Source organism: Andrena cerasifolii, chromosome 16 (genome assembly GCF_050908995.1).
Source record: "Andrena cerasifolii isolate SP2316 chromosome 16, iyAndCera1_principal, whole genome shotgun sequence".
In the NCBI taxonomy this organism is placed as follows: Eukaryota; Metazoa; Arthropoda; class Insecta; order Hymenoptera; family Andrenidae; genus Andrena; species Andrena cerasifolii.
The window spans coordinates 6,948,329-6,965,260 of record NC_135133.1 but is presented as its reverse complement, the minus strand read 5'-3'; the positions used below and the strand labels follow the sequence as shown (position 1 = coordinate 6,965,260).

General features: G+C 46.3%; 1 protein-coding gene across 3 annotated transcripts in view; it reads right to left on the bottom strand.

The window, feature by feature from the left end:
* Positions 1-14,448, bottom strand: part of LOC143377439 (choline transporter-like protein 1) — a 37,617-nt gene extending 23,169 nt beyond the window's left edge. The window contains exon 1 of one of the 3 annotated variants that reach the window (XM_076828649.1): positions 14,083-14,448. In XM_076828649.1, coding sequence (XP_076684764.1) covers positions 14,083-14,259 — 177 coding nt within the window. In that variant the 5' untranslated portion in view covers positions 14,260-14,448. The remainder of the gene's footprint in view (positions 1-14,082) is intronic. The other 2 variants (XM_076828648.1, XM_076828650.1) reach the window with 2 other exon arrangements.
* Positions 14,449-16,932: the final 2,484 nt, after the last annotated feature.

The following is a 16,932-nucleotide window of genomic DNA, read 5'->3' as shown; positions in this document are numbered from 1 at the left end:
ACGATCATACGTCACTGTAATCGGCGTAATGGATTTTGCGAGCGCGCAAAAGCCCGCGCCGCGTCCTCAGACTTTCCTATTCACGCGAATCGGAGATTCCAGCGGAGGAATCGGATTATTTCGTTACTAAATAGCATGTTTCAAAGTAAACGAACGCGTGATAAATTAAATTCCCGCACCCACCGCGGAATATTCACTTTGAAATTGCCTGGGAACATCTCGGGAGCTCCATGGACCTCCGCTTTAAGTTCGACAATTTTCGACCGCCACAAAAGAGGACGAAGCGTCGAATATTATAATATAGACTGCACTGCACACTTTTATTTGGGTCTTAACAGGATCCAAGAGAAACGTACCCTTCAAATTCACTGTGCAGCGATTTCACTTTGTGAAACCGAATATCCACCAGCAACAAGGCGAAAGCCTCTCCCCACCCCCATCCCCCCGCGCGTCTTCGGCGCACTCGACGCTCCGCGGAGCACGCTTCTCGAAATCAGAATTTTTCCGCCAAAGCCGCGCGCGCGGCGAACGCGTTTAGGGTAACGTAGTTTCGCGGAATTTCAATGGGCCCCGGCCGTTACACGTCGTTTTCAAAAGGGATTCGTTCCCCAGCCGCGCGAAAGCGCGTTACCTGCGCGCCGTTATTAAAATCCCACCTGAAATATTCATTGCACGCGCGCGTATTAAAAACGGTCGACCCCGCTCGAGCTGGAAAACAGCCGAGGCGTTCCCGCGGTGTTCCGACCGCGATTTCCACGAAAATATCAGCGGAATCGCCGCCGCAAAGGACCCCGCGGCCTAATTAATCCGGCCGCAAATCGCCGGAAGATAATGACGAGTAGCGAGGCGCGATTAAACACATCAGGGCGCGGAACGTTGTTCGGGCGGCTCGAGATTAATTTACACGCACCTACCAGCGGGCAACGGCGGTCCCGCGAATTTCAATGGGCAGCACAGCTGTTAGCGATCGATCCGAACTTCCCGTGCATCCGTGATCTTCGTGCGCCAGGGGGCCAAGTAACCAGGCCGTGCCCAGGCTCGATGGCTGCGGGAGTTTCGGGCGAATTTCCGCGTGAAACCGGACACCGCGGATAGGAACGCCGCACGAACGCTCCACGGACGCGCGAAGGTGGTCTGCCAGACGCTCCCGCAGGCAAACTGCACGTTAGTCGCGCGCTGAACGGACGCACCTGCATGCTCTTCAGGTTAAACGCAGCCCCCCACGCGGCCGTACTTGATTGTAAGCGGGCGAAGGGACTGGAAGGCTCCGGGTACTTGGATGAACGCGGGGGAGTCGGCTGTTTGGCTGTTTGCGCTCGCCCTTCTCGGGGTGCACCTGCTTTTCTTAGAAGGAAGGAAGGATTGCACGAGCCTGGGAACCGCGCTGGTGGTTGGAGGAAAGCGTGCCGAGGAATCCGACTCTCTATGACATGCACTAGGGGACTAGGGACTTGAAAGTTCGGTCGCGCTTTGCATAGTTACATTCTATCCTGTGATACTTGTGGTGTTTCGTATGGAGAGGGTCGTTATGATAAAGTGACTACTGCTGCGGAATGTAATGCCCTCTTGTCGAGTTATCTTATCAAAGTTTCTTCTAGCTGTCAGTGCGTGGCGTGGATATCTGGGAACGATGCAGCAGAGTGCACTCTGATACACCTGTGGATTTATTATATAGATTTTTTTAGGATGATAGATAAAATTTTATTTCTTGGAAGGTTGCTCGTTTCCTATTTACGAAGCCGGAAACGTGGGCTTACTGTTTATCTTGTAGCTTTATTGTTTTTCGGTGAAAATACCTGTTGTGTGTAATATCGTTGGGTATACAGGAATTGTTCTCTATAGTACAGAACTCCATCAGGAGCCTGGCTTGCCGACCAGAGCTTCGGACCTTTCACGTTCATTTGCAGGGGAACTAACAGTGGGCGACAGGCTGCTCGCTGCTAGAATTAGGCAGAAGGGATTATAGGGGACCTGGATAGCTTAACTGGTCAAAACAGTCACCTGGTCGACGTAGACATACGATTCCTAACAATATTGCACTTGACAGCAATGGAGGGAGTACACTTTGCTGCACGTAGTATCTGCGCGTATCGACAACAAGAATTCCACCAACTTACTGCAAAATTATATTGCACGCTGCTTCGGGGGTTGCTACTCTCGATGAGGCAGCACAAGTGGAATTTAATTCAAGAAACGTGTAGGTGCTGTGAACGTAATCAACTTACTTCAAAGCAATCTACGATAAGGAGGCAGGCCGTTACTTTTCTTATTAAAATTATCGAGATTGTTAATTAACTTAGGTCAAACTCTCAGCGCACGTTCGATGGCCTGGCACAGACGAGTTCACTAAATAGTAGATGGCGCATTGCTAGCACGAAGAGAAGAGTTTTTGCGTAATACTCCCCTCGAATAAATGGGTATCTCCACATTGTGTAATTATATAGTACTCCAACGTTTAAGTAAATGAAAATGACACTTTGTTGGCAGCTGGAAACTGTTAGAAACGCTCCAGAATAAAAATTACACCTACTGGAAATATTTATTGCGTCATCCTCAAATGTACAAAAACTTTCCAGAGGCTTTTTTCGCACTTCCCGATGACCTACAAGGTTCAGATTCGGCATCAAGTTTCCTCGGCACCCAAAGATGCCACAAAAATTCAAAACCTGGAAAATTCGATAATGTGTAGTCCCTGCGGCCTAAAACAAGCCCGCACGCGAGTCGAGCTCAAGCACGAGCTGAAAGACGAAGCGAGACAAAGTATGTATCATGCTTTCTCTCTTTCGTAGCCGACGGTAACTTCGTGTCGAATCTTTCGTCCTCTTTCGCTCGCTTACAAGTTCTCTCACTCTCGACCGAAGGATTCCAAGAAGTGAGGAGATACAAACGTGCGCTCAACGCAGAGTCGATATGTGCCCTTTACTTGGACTCTCATGGAGGCAAACGAAGAAGCGGTGTTGTAAAAGTGAATATGCTCCATAAATTTCTTGGATTCGGAGGCTTTGTGGCACATTAGTTGCTGTAATAATATCGAGAATTATTTCGTTTCGAATTGGGTTTCTGGAGACCAATTTAGACAGGTACATACCCCTCTGCTACCGAAACGTTGTAAAATTTCGTATTTCGCAGCGAAAATTGTTTCTAAAACACTAGTTTACTCACGTGTTTATTCGAGTGACGCAATAAATATTGTGCGAGTGCGAAGACTCTTTGGTTGATAAAGTATGTTTCCAACAGAGCGATTCGGGCCCAGACAGGATGTTTATGATACAGTATCGAATCTGTGTCAGGAGTGTGAGGTTTCAATGGTTTTTCCGAATGCACGAGGAGAATTTTGGTGATCGAAGCTAAAGAGTGTAAATCTCGGGGAACGCAACATAAGAATGCATCAGGCCAGTCGAAACGAAGACATCATGGCGTGCCAAGCGCCACCGAAAGAAGGCACGATCGTAGCCGAGCGCACACGATCACCCGCGCGGTCCCGACGACCGCGAGCGACAAGGAGAAAAGACGTACCTAAATACGACGACGGTTACTTCTGAACCGAAGACAGTGAGTCGTGTAGAGAAAGCCTACGAGCGTTTACGTAAATAAAGGACGCGCCAGTAAAGCTCGTTACCAGAATTAATCCTATCTGCTTCCTACAACTGCCACAGGCCCTTAATATAAAAATTCTTGCAGCCAATCCCAAGCAATTCAGTAAAACCTCAATGTAAGACCACGGCGAATCTCTACCAGATAGCACTCTGACCTGACCAGTGCTACAATTCTAACTAATTGTAAAAGTATTTTACAATAAACTCTTACTGCAAATTTCACTCAAGTGTCTGTGGGCCCAAGAAATCACCGTCCCTGCTACGCCGTTGAAATATTTGATCCCAGCAAATTTCCCAGCAAATGAGTAAAATTCTGAGCGCGGATTTTCAGCAGTTTGGCAAACAGTCGCGGGGCTGTGCGCCGCGCGCACATTTTTGCCATTCGCGGGCTGCAAAAACAAGGACGCTCGCGTGCAACGAATGCCTCATAATAGCATCCTTGTCACGTATGATCCATAGATGAGGTCGAGTCCGTAGCAAGCTGGAAGCGAAGCTTTTTTGTGCCGTTGCACAACGTTCTAGCAGAGAGGATCGCGCGTTGTATAACAAGCTTCGAGTTGTAATCTTTGCACGGGGCTTACGGATCAGCGATGTTATCGTCGCGCGCAGCTTATCTCGAAGAGATAAAAACATATCGGGTCGTACCTTTCCCCGTCCACGGAAATTCCGAACGACGGATCCGCCTTAACGAGGCGCGTTTTTGTCCCTGATCAAACAGGAAGGTAATTAGGCACATAGCTAATTATTTCCACCGTTTTACGATCATTCCTTTATCGCCCGGGCGCAACATCGAGATGATATAATTTCGAATGGAACGCGCCTTTGTGTGCGCTTGCCACGGAAAATACGTTAAGTGGGCAGACTGGTCAAACAGCCAGCTCCCGTTTAACGGGGCACATTGTTTTCAGGTACAATGAACGGTATTTTAAACACCGCCGCTCCGTTTGTGGGGGGGGGGAATGCTAGGGACGGTTTTCATCTTTGTGGCGTCTTTGTCTTCAATAGAATCCTTCGAGCTGCACTTTCGCGGTACTTTAATAATCCCCGCCTACGTCTCGCGCGTAGGTGCAAAGCGATTCAGTCTTTGCGTCGCGCTATGACCTCGTCGTTTGTCGGGAAATTAGCGCTAAACGCGAAATAATGTAGCAATTCGCGGCCCATTGAATGAAGTGTTCTCGGCCGGGGCGAGCGTTTCTCCGAATACCCCTTCAGACATTTGAATCTGGTTAAAGTACTTTCAAATGCACAGGTATCGTTCCATTGCGCGGGACAGCTCAACAGCACAGCTGCAGAATTTTATGGAGCGTTTGGCATTTGCTGTTGCTCGGTAGGTATCGCGCATTTATGTATATTCCAGTTTCGCGGCACTGCAAATAAATATACGGCCTTTATCTTTTAAACTGTTCACAGGTATCGTACCCTTCTGTGACGTCCACCCGTTACAGCCGCGTACGTCTACGCGATCGAGCGTCGCGTGTACTAGTGTTGAAGAATTTCTCTGTTTGCCAAAGTAGATACGGGGCGCAGCCTATTTCATTATTTACACGATTGTCTCTACGAAACACGTCCGTTTTATCGCGCGAATATTAATATTGCACGCCGCGTGTGATTGCATGGGATAACAACGGCGGGGATATACGAATAGAAAGCGTGGCGGTGAACAAAAATACAGTTCCTAAAAATACACCCGTTATATAATCGATACGTAAATGGCCCCCAACCCCCCCGAGTGAGTTTTATATGAACTAGAGTTTGTCGATTTTTTAAAAGAGCAATTTACGAAACGTTTTTCTTTTAAATTTGTAAAATTCGAAAAACGACTATTAAATTAAAAAAAAAACGATTTTAGATACTAGAGTTAATATGTAGAAATTAATTAATTATTTAATTATTAACGTTAACATTTTGAATTTAAACCGCCTCGGGGATAAGCGTATTGTAAAAGTTTTGTGGCGAGTGAAACGCGTCGCAGTAAGTTCCAGGAAACGAACGCGTCAAAACAATCAATCACGAATCGCAACCTTTCCTCGCCCTAGCGACGAACCTTTCGAGACCGGCGTGGTGGCACCCAGACAGGGAGTCTCACGAGAACGATCGAGCGAACCACATCGACGTTCCAATAAACAGTCATATTATTTATCACCAAGCGTGTCATTATTATATCCGTACCAAAACCCTACAGTTTACTGTAGGGGAGACCGGGGCTAAAAGTTCCGGGGGTAAGTTGTTCCGACGGCTCTATCTTCAAAATAAAAAGAGCGTTGTACTTTAAATTACTTTTTCCGTGTGAGTTGATCACGCCACTCTGTCGCCCACTTTAAAAGCATCCGCGACAGCGAATTGTATGGTTGTAAGCAAGGACCTATTAGTCGCGTACCAGATAAGTAAAAATTTTTCTATCATTACTTTTTGGTCTATTTCAATTATTTAACGTCGATATTATAGATTGATTCGTTTTTATGGATCAAATGACATTTAAAAACATGGTGTAATAGTGTTTATCGTTTGAATACATGTATAAGCAGAATAGTCTTTAAAATTACTACATGTGTCGGTAGGGGCTAGTTGTTACCGTGACTTGGGGCACGTTGTTACCGTAAAAACTTGCCCCGCCGCAAATAGGTCTGTGAAGATAGCACAGATTTATTTGTTCATCGTATGCCCATGTTTGCCCATAAAAAAAATTCGTTTGCCCACCCTCCAGAATTTAAATAAAAAATAAAAACCTCGAAAAGAAGGGTACAGGTGAAGCGATCGCGTTAAAGTTCGATTTTTCTAGAAAATATTATCAAAATCGTTCTTTCAACGATGCAGTCCGTTAGTTTAGATGTAGAAGAGATTTGCCCATGCATTAATTTCGTATGCCCACCCTCCAGAATCGAATTATTAATAAAGATAGCCAAGAAGTGCGGTACCCGTTGAAGCGATCGCGTTAAAGTTCGATTTTTATGGAAAATATTATCAAAACCGTTCTTTCAACGATGCAGTCCGTTAGTTTAGACGTAGAAGAGATTTGCCCATGTATTAATTTCGTATGCCCACCCTCCAGAATCGAATTATTAATAAAGATAGCCAAGAAGTGCGGTACCCGTTGAAGCGATCGCGTTAAAGTTCGATTTTTATGGAAAATATTATCAAAACCGTTCTTTCAACGATGCAGTCCGTTAGTTTAGACGTAGAAGAGATTTGCCCATGCATTAATTTCGTATGCCCACCCTCCAGAATTGAATTATTAATAAAGATAGCCAAGAAGTGCGGTGCCCGTTGAACCGAATACCTTTCTGTTCGTTTTTTTCCGAATGAATTATCAAAATCGATTGTTCTTACCGTAAAGGTTAAAGGTGTTTGGTGACGTTGTTACGCTATGCGCCAGGCTGGCGCCAAAAGACAAGGATCATCCCGAACCCGTGACAAAGGACCATCGCATAACTTCTCGTTAACCGATAGATCCTAGCGCTAGATCTCTCCGGACCTTCGCAATAGATCTTGGCGGTAGATCTCCCAAGAGGATCTTCCCGCCAAATCTTCCCGCCAAATCTTCCCGCCAAATCTTCCCGCCTGATTTTCCCGCCAGACTTTCCCGCCAAAAACCGAGGAAAGCGTCGTGCCCTCAAGGGGTATAAAACCCCTGGAGCTCCACCAACGCCAGAGACTCCAGTACGGACCACTGACCTAAACACTTGTTAACGCGTAACCTTAAGCACGGTTTTCATTCACGTAATAAAAGTCTATCTACAACAAACTCTAAAGTTACTGAGAAAGCACGAGTGTTTTCTCTACATCGTAACAACGTGTTCTCCAAGAAATGTTGCACACACTTCTTTCTCACTTTATTCGAACGACACTTAAAAAATTATTCACAGAAAAAGATACAACCTCACTTGTATATATGGTATGAGGTACTATCCACCATTTTGAATTATCTTTTGCCCACGAGTGACGTCACGTTTGACCGTTATTTTTGCTTCACTATGACTCGTGGCTTCATATAGAGCAGGCCGTGTCTATAGGTATATATGGTCTAAGTGCATTTTTCACTAATTACCGCAATGATATCGCACAACGGAAAATAATATAATCTCACAGTTACTTCACGAACCGTAAATGAATGCACGATCTTGCAAAAGTTGTGTCCGAACTCTGTAGATCGACTGACTTTCGTGCGTCGTTGGAAAGAATCGAGAGTATCGCAGACATCTGTTTACGTTTCGGCACGTTCGATCACGACACGCAGCGCCGAGTGCCACTGTCGAAACGTAAACAGATATCTGCGATAGTCTCGAATTCCTCCCAACGACGCACGAAAGTCAGTCGGTCTACAGAGTTCGGACACAACTTTTGCAAGATCGTGCATTCATTTACGGTTCGTGAAGTAACTGTGAGATTATATTATTTTCCGTTGTGCGATATCATTGCGGTAATTAGTGAAAAATGCACTTAGACCATATATACCTATAGACACGGCCTGCTCTATATGAAGCCACGAGTCATAGTGAAGCAAAAATAACGGTCAAACGTGACGTCACTCGTGGGCAAAAGACAATTCAAAATGGTGGATAGTACCTCATACCATATATACAAGTGAGGTTGTATCTTTTTCTGTGAATAATTTTTTAAGTGTCGTTCGAATAAAGTGAGAAAGAAGTGTGTGCAACATTTCTTGGAGAACACGTCACCAAACACCTTTAACCTTTACGGTAAGAACAATCGATTTTGATAATTCATTTGGAAAAAAACGAACAGAAAGGTATTCGGTTCAACGGGCACCGCACTTCTTGGCTATCTTTATTAATAATTCAATTCTGGAGGGTGGGCATACGAAATTAATGCATGGGCAAATCTCTTCTATATCTAAACTAACGGACTGCGTCGTTGAAAGAACGATTTCGATAATATTTTCCAGAAAAATCGAACTTTAACGCGATCGCTTCAACGGGTACCGCACTTCTTGACTATCTTTATTAATAATTCGATTCTGGAGGGTGGGCATACGAAATTAATGCATGGGCAAATCTCTTCTACGTCTAAACTAACGGACTGCATCGTTAAAAGAACGATTTTGATAATATTTTCCAGAAAAATCGAACTTTAACGCGATCGCTTCATCTATACCCATTTTTTCGCGGTTTTTATTTTTCATTTAAATTCTGAAGGGTGGGCAAATGAAATCTGAGAGTGAGCAAACGTGGCCAGGTCGGGTACATTCGTATCCTTCTATTAAAAAATTGAAATGCATTCATGATGGGTGATGAAGACAAATTTTTTATTTTGTTCATAACTTTTTTTTGGAGGGTGGGGAAAAAAAAAAATTTATGGGCAAACGATGGACAAACGAATGCCGTTGAGTTTTTCCAAAAATTCGAATTTGGGGGTGCTATCTTCACAGACCTGCCGCAAATGTATAAATTGTTTCCGCTGTGCTTTAAGATGCGAACATATGAATGAAAGCCGGAAAGGGACACGACTTCGATCGAAGTTATGCGCAAAGATAAATAAAAACTGTCGCTTTTGGTTTTCTTTTAAAGATAATACATTTAGTTGGTCCGAACCTTCATAAATAACCATTATTAATAAAATTCTGCTTTAATTCATTAGAAAATGAAATATTTCATTAAAAGGCAACTCTTATATTTTAGTAACAGCTTACCCCAATGCGATAACAACTTGCCCCAAATAGGGGTAAGAAGTTCCGCTTCGATCAGCCACAAATAAATTACTTTCTATGGGAAACCTATTACAATATATTAAACACAAGCTTAAAATCAGAAGATATAATAAATTTAACAAGAAATTAGTCAATAGTGAAGAGAATAACTACATTATTTTCCAGTCATTTTTTATGTTTTATCGAAATCGGAACTTTTAGCCCCGGCCTCCCCTACAACTAATCTCCACGAGTTCATATTTCCAGAAGAAAAGTACTAAATGAAATAAAGATTTATTATTTATATTTTGTACGGATTTTAGTTATATTACTTAGTATTTTCTCAATTGGTTTCGTATAGAGTATATTTTAATTCGTTAAATTTTGTAAGTCCGTAAATATTAAATGGACTGAAAAATTGTACGGATTTGTACAGATTTTAGTTTTTCTTTTATTATATATATAGAGTGTATTTTATTTCGTTATATTTGTGTAATTCCATAAATATTAAATGAACTGAGATTTCTTTAAATTAGTAGGTATAAGTATTTTCCTACTGTTTTAATTATTTTTATTTTCGTAAAAATTCGAAAGCCAGTTGAACCGGATCGGTTTTTTTCAAAAGTCTATTTTTAAATAAACCCTGACCTCAATGGCGGTGTCCAGTGATAAACCGTAAAGTGAAATTACATAACGAACGAAAGATAGATGTATCAACAATAATTCCTATCAAGAGCACAAAAGCTGCGAGATACAAAATAAATTTCGCAACCTCAGCGATGCTAGTGAAAGCCACAAAGTAAAGCGTTCGAGCCTCGGTACCGACAGAGCAAACATATATTCCCGGCTTCGCTGTGGAACACCAAAGCACCTGGCACAGAAATTCGCTAAATTCCGCATTAATATCGACTTCAATTGCTTTTAGTTAGAGTAGCTGTTTAGAGCGAGATTTTAGACGCACAGAACGAGTAGATGCTGGCATTTTCTCGCAACAGTTCAGCCCCGCTTCCACCCGGGCCCTCTATTCAGTGGAAAATCGGGACCGACGGCCGCCATTGTTCCCGCGCGAAGGAAAACCGCGAATGGCCGCGGAAGATATCGCGGAAAGAGCAGCTCGCATAAACGCGGCCCACGAAAAGAGATGTAGGTCGTCGGCGGAGCGCGTCAAAGGTTTCGCAACGATATTAACGCTTAACGTTACAATAGCCCAGCGACGTGCGCTCAATTATTCATGAAGCCCCGGTCCGGACTGGATTTCGTATCTTGTTTGCCCTGAAACTCTGCGGGGCTCTTTCGAAACGCACGGCGCGATCGTCCCCCACGGAATCGCTGCTCGATTACCGCGACCGCAAAATCTGTACTACTTTTACGAGCCTCGTAACGCGAGCTCCTGTAACTCTACGCGACACCGCGCACAAAGGGACAACGACGAGTCGCGAATCACTACGCGATTCCAAGATTGCGTTTCCACGCGTTTCAGGCCCCTTCGTATCCCTTTCACCGCCAGGTATTTACCGGCGACGGAACCGAACTAACTAATCTCCGCTACGGCTACGTGCCCCATTCAGCGCGAGTTCGATCGTAACCCACAATTTCACTGTCAGCTCAATTCCACTCTACCAGTCCTCAGCTGCAATTCGGTTCAAGGCTAGCCCCCGCAACAATTCACCTCTGAATGCGATCTCCGAGCGCCAGCGAGATAAACGTATCGTCGGGAATCTATCTTCGGCTAAGTTTTCTCAGTATGGAAGCGAGGAGGACACGGCGCAAAGACGACAGAACCGTTCCACGGATACGATGCAATTCCGGGGACGCTCTATCGCGCGTTGTCGGGTCTCTGAGGGGCTAGGTCCTAGGAGGGCCGCGAAGGCAGGAAAACAACATAGATGGTTGGAGTGGTTCGTGGAAGGGAAGCATCGATTTCGAGAGGGCGCTGTGCCGTTTACCGTGGCCATTCGATCCCGCGCGATCGATCGTAAATGTAATGTCGGAGCCCTGTTTGTCACGAGCAGCGGGTGGCTAAGGAAAAATTCATTTCACGAGGCAACGAAGAATGACACGCGAGGTTGCCAGGCAAATAGCGGGACGAAGAAGCTGAGGAGGATAGCACGAGGAAGAACGCGTGGAATACACGAGGAAGAGGTCGAGGCGTGCGTCTCGCCCGTTCCTTTTGTGCTCCGTGCAGCTCCTCCGTGCCTTTATGGCCGCGCAATTGGCCAGGGGAATCGGCGGACGCACCAGGCCAGCTCCTTCTGCTGTGCCTGATAGCTCGCTTTCTCTCTATTTCATCGGTAATATCGATAAAACCGACGTTTACGGTGGCCACGGTACGTCGTAGCGATGTCACAGTGCCTCGAGATAAAGGTAAACACGAACGGTGCACCGGTTATCCGACGCGCTGTAGATTGCGTGACCGATCGACAGGGGGCATTCCAGTGATTAAGCAATGGATCGCCGATGACAGCGCCGCGATCAGATACGATTGGCAGGCTTCCAAAGCTTTCCCGATCGCTCCTCTTCCGCGTTGCCTTCGTCGACTCGCGATCGGAGGGAATTTGTCAATTTTTGGCAGCAGGCGGATCGGAACCTTGCCCGCGGCATTTGGAAATGGATATCTTGACAAGTAGGGTAGTCTGTCTACGCGACTCTAACGGTTTGAAACGCAAAGGAAGATACAGTAAAGCGTCAATTACTTATCCGAAGTACTTGCGACCGAGGTGGTGCGGAAAATCGGATTGCTCGGGTAATCGAACAGTTCGCAAAATGAAGCGTGCATGCACTTACCCAGTCTGTAATTATAGGAATTAAACCAAAAATTACTAGATAAGATCCCTAACCTGGAAATTAAAGAAAAAAATCTGAAACTTTGTGAATATATTGTAGGGGATTTCCTCCTAATTACAACGCAATTTTCCTTTGCTGCTCAAATTCACTCTAAGGGGGTGAAATTAACCCCTGAAAATTTGGTTATTTTCTTGTTAGCAAACGCAAGAGTACTACTGCAGTAATTTGAAACGCGATGCAAATATTACCCACAGCGGGGGCAAGGGGCCCGGACATCCCCCAAGAAGGGGCTTTGCGAGAACAAAAGAAAACTTGATTTTAATCTTGAAATAAATTTCGACTATCGCCTAAAGAATTTTATTTAATTTGCAGTAAAAATACTTTTATCCCGAGCGCGCCACTGCAAACAATATTTACTACATACTTCCAAGAAGTGGTGGGGGTAGCGATGACGCAATACTAATTCGGATAATCGACGCTGTACTGTACTACTCAGTCCATGCACGGAAAACGAATTAAATCCCGAACGAATTAATTAGCCGCTACTCATCGGGGTCCGTTCGACAACCCAGACCTTGATGATCCCCAAGAAGATGAACGATTCTGTACGTAGATCCATTCCAATTGAGCGCGCGCGCGCGCGCGCATGAAAACAAAGAATCCCCGACGCAGCAAGAACGCCCGCCGTGAGTCACCCGCAATTGGTGTCAACGTTCTTGCACTTGCTCGGCGTTACTCGCGAACATCGCTTGGCTGCATCCAGAGCCATAATCACGGCGCAGCAGCCGGCGGTATAGTAGCTCCCCGTTCAAGGCCAGCCATGCGTGCCACCGTTGCATCGTCCGACTGTTTATCTCGACGCGTACTTAACGAACCCGCGTTTCCCTCGTAACGAGCCAACGTAGGTGTTGCTGATCGATAAGGGCGAATCGTCCGAGGGGGTTTCGCACGTGCGAGAGGCACGTGCGGGTTTTCCTCCGACGGCGGGCGCAACGTCAATCGAGATAGCGGAGCAAGCTGTATCCGCCGCGAAACAATAGAACGCTGGAAATCGAGCACGCCTGTCGATATTCTTCGCAAAGTGGTTTATCGTCGTCGAGGATCGCGGAGATCAATTTGTAGATATAACCGCCCCATCCTCCCGATGGATCCCGAAAAACCAGGCGCGAACAGCACCCCCTTCCCCCCCGTGATCTGTCGATACACGGCCCGTGCAGGCGGGAGGAGCCCCTGTCAGAGGAAATTACCGAATCGTGCAACTCCAGCCGCCGCGAAACGCTCCGAATAAGTGGAAACAGACTCGGTGCTCGTTCGTCCTATCGTGACGAGCAGGTTTCTGTAAACATGGGATCGTCGAGTGTACCGTTCCTGTACTCCGTTTCTTCTCTGGTTTCTTCATAATAGCTGAGGAATGTTTACAGTATCGCGCGGCACCGGGTATTCCGGGAGAAATAATGGCCAAGGTGAAGTAGAGGGGCTGCGTGTTGTCAGATGGCATTCAAATATGCAAGAAGATAATCACTTGGTTAACGGGCTAAAGACGAGCAGTTATTTGGAATATGAGATTAACGAGCCAATACGAAGCTCAGTAGCGAGACACTGTATACACTGTACCCCTCGAGTGTCTTCCTTCCACCCGGGGAAGATCTTGCGAAAAATGTGAATGACACATGCCGTCCCCCAAGAACACAACACAACATCCAACCGCTACCCACGTGATCCGAGTCCCTGGTTGCGGGATTACAGCGGCATCGATTCGTTCCAGCAACGATATTACCTACATGCTGTACTTTTGCTCGTCGCTGGAGCGGTTCGGCGGCAGCCATTCACCGTCAACCTCGGCAACTAAGCGCGGCAGAAACGACAGCGTCACGGTGGCCCGGCCACGGTTACTTCAGGGTACCCGTAGCGATTAACATTGTTGCCCCCCTCACGGGCCAACTCCGTGCAAGTTCCAAGGACTCTTGGAAATTCCGAGGCGAGATACATGCACACGCCCGAACTCCCGGGGCCCGTAACGAGTTACGGCCGAAACTACCGGCAACACCATCCACGTACCTCGTCGTATATGCAACGGCGAGGATTCCTGCCAGCCAGTGGACCGGTGTACCGCGTCGGAGATCTCTGCGCGGCCTCTTCTCCGTCCTCTTTGCCCCGCGCGCCGATCGAGAAGCAGGCTCTCCCAGGCACGGAAATAGAAGCGAGGCCCGATGTGTCAGCGTCCACGGGACTCATCGAAACCGACACCACCCCCCACCCCCGCGTACGCACTGCTTTCCTTTCTCGGCAGAGCACACCGAACTCGCAGTTCACGCGGCGCGGCTGCTTGCGCGTCGAACGGGTTCACTCGCGCTACTAACTCGCTGGCCACTTGCACGCTGGAGAACGGACTCTTGTATACCGGTTAACGATACTCAGCGGGCATCCCTCCTTTTCCACTCGACCGCCGTTCGCCGTATTCGTCGTCACACGCTACCACGCTCCCACTCCTCTATCCTCTTTTTGCCGACGCTCTCCCACTATCAGCGTCCCCCTGCGTTCCTTTCGCAACGCTCGGTGCCCGCAACCGAGACCTCTGCCAACACGCGAGGAATCTCGCGGGGGGCTGCAGCCTGGAAACCCTATCGAGGTGATTTTTAGGAACACCGAGTGGGTGCCATTAAAACAGTCGCGATGAAAGGTGTAATCGAGATGTTGGTCAGAATAAGAAATGACACTTGGGCAAATGCTAGTAGGTTCATTCTGCCTGAATCCTGCTTCCTCGCGGGCGGCAATGTTAGCTTCTTTTTGCTAGGAACGAAGGAACGGCGGTGTCTTGGCTTCGTGTGCAGGAATCTGTTGTAATTAAAGCCTGATTTAATTAGGAGAGGCCGGGGTAAAAGTGGGCCTGAAAAAGTTTAAAGTGGAATAGCAATGTGTCGGAATAAATTTATAATATAATTTGAATATTACTATCGACGAATTAAGAGTAGCAGTGCTTCAGATTAACTTAGCATACAATATTAAAATTCAACTTCAAAAGAAAAAACCAAAACGATCCCCGTACCATATATGTTAAAGGGGTAAAGTAGGCTGAAATAACATATGAGTTTTAATTAAGGATACAATTATTAAATTATCTTTATTAGAACTTATAAAATATTTTAAAAAACCTACTATTTTAATACCTAAAAATTAATTTTCATTTCTTAAGCGAACTTAGTATTTTTGAATACTCGAGTGTGTATAATTATCATCCTCGTATTACATAAATTTATTATGGTGCCACAACTTGTGATTATATTCTATTTCTATCTATGAAATAAGTAATTAGAAAAGTCCACTTTACTCCAGGGCTCACTTTACGGTAAATAAAATCGAAACGCGGTAATCGAAGTATTAATGAGCTGTGCGCAACGTTTTGTAAGACTCCGCTGTATCGTTTATCCGCTCTCGATAAAGATATTTGCGGCCAAGATAATTGCATTAAATCGCTGAAGCACCGGCGGAATACGTGTAAATATCCCTGAATATTCTTTCAGAGATTTACAGGCTGTCGAGTACTAACAGTCAATTTTTTCCGCTCGAATACGCGCTTGAAACGGCAACGGTGAATTGATATCTCGCAGTGGAATAATTCCACCTCGATTTCGCAACGGGCACGAGGTCCAGTCATAACTGTCTCCGCGCGTGAAATACTTTCGTTCGTATTAGTACGTAGTACAGCGGTGTAATAAGGGTTGCGCGGCCGCGGGCGTTTTCACGCGCGCTTCGAACCGCGGATCGTATCTGCAAGTGGGAAACGTTCACATTCGCGAATTGATATAAACTCGTTCCATTATTTATTCCGACGCTCTGGCAACCCATCTCGCAAAAATAGCCCGGATTTTTATCATGCCGCTGTACATTGTAGAACTTTCATCCGCGCGGTACCATTTCATTCCCAGCCGCGATTATATCGTAAGCCCCGTTAATTAATAAACAAACGCGTTCCGTATCGTTGGCTTCGCTCGCCATGCAGCTCGCGCGTTCAGCCCCGCGAGATAATGCACTGAGAATAGCTCAGACGGCGCGAACAATCTCGGAGAAAATAACTCGTTAAAAATGCCGCGGCTTTGTCCGCCCTCCGCCCCATTGTCAATCGTAATTATGCAACTGTTGCCGGAAGGGGCTCTTAGAATTCGCGGATAACGCGGCCAGTCACGTGATCGCAATTGAGCCGGTCACGCCGCCACGATGCCCGTCCCTGTGAAATATCGGAGGAATTTCTAGACACGGGGACACGAATGGTCCCTGGATCTATGTAATCCTGTCGCCGCTTCATCGTCGAGTGGCGATAGAACAAACAAGCTCAGCGTTTCCACCAATGGAAAGATTACTTCGCCCGACGATTCTTGCGCCCCGCGATGTCCGACAAAATTAATGACATCTCCCGCGACACTCGAGACCTTCTTGGTCCCTTGCCTCTCCATTGATCGCGGCCATCGAATTCATTTTAGAGGCCCCGCTGTCGCCCCGTGCCATTCTAGAAACACCTGAGAAATTTGTCGATCAATTCTTGCTACTCCTCGGTGCATTTTCCGGCTGTAACGTCGAGTCCGCGATCAAGAACGCCGAGCTCCGTCCAACGGGGATGTCCCGAATTTCAACGCGTTGCTTTTTAATTCCGCGCGCAAAAGAGGCACTTCTAGTCGCTCCGTGTCACCGTTATTTATCGTCCCGAATTTAGAGGCCGAAACACGCCAATATATTTTCCCGGGCGAATTTCACCGACGATACGATTCCGGAAAACAAGAGACCCGTTATGATTTATCTCGCTTCTCGCAAAGCCTCCCAGTCGCAATAAAGAATTCGTTCGATCTCAAATATCCCAGCGGGCTTTTAATCCTTTCTTATCTCGGCACGGGGAAGCCCTCGCCAGAGTGTAAT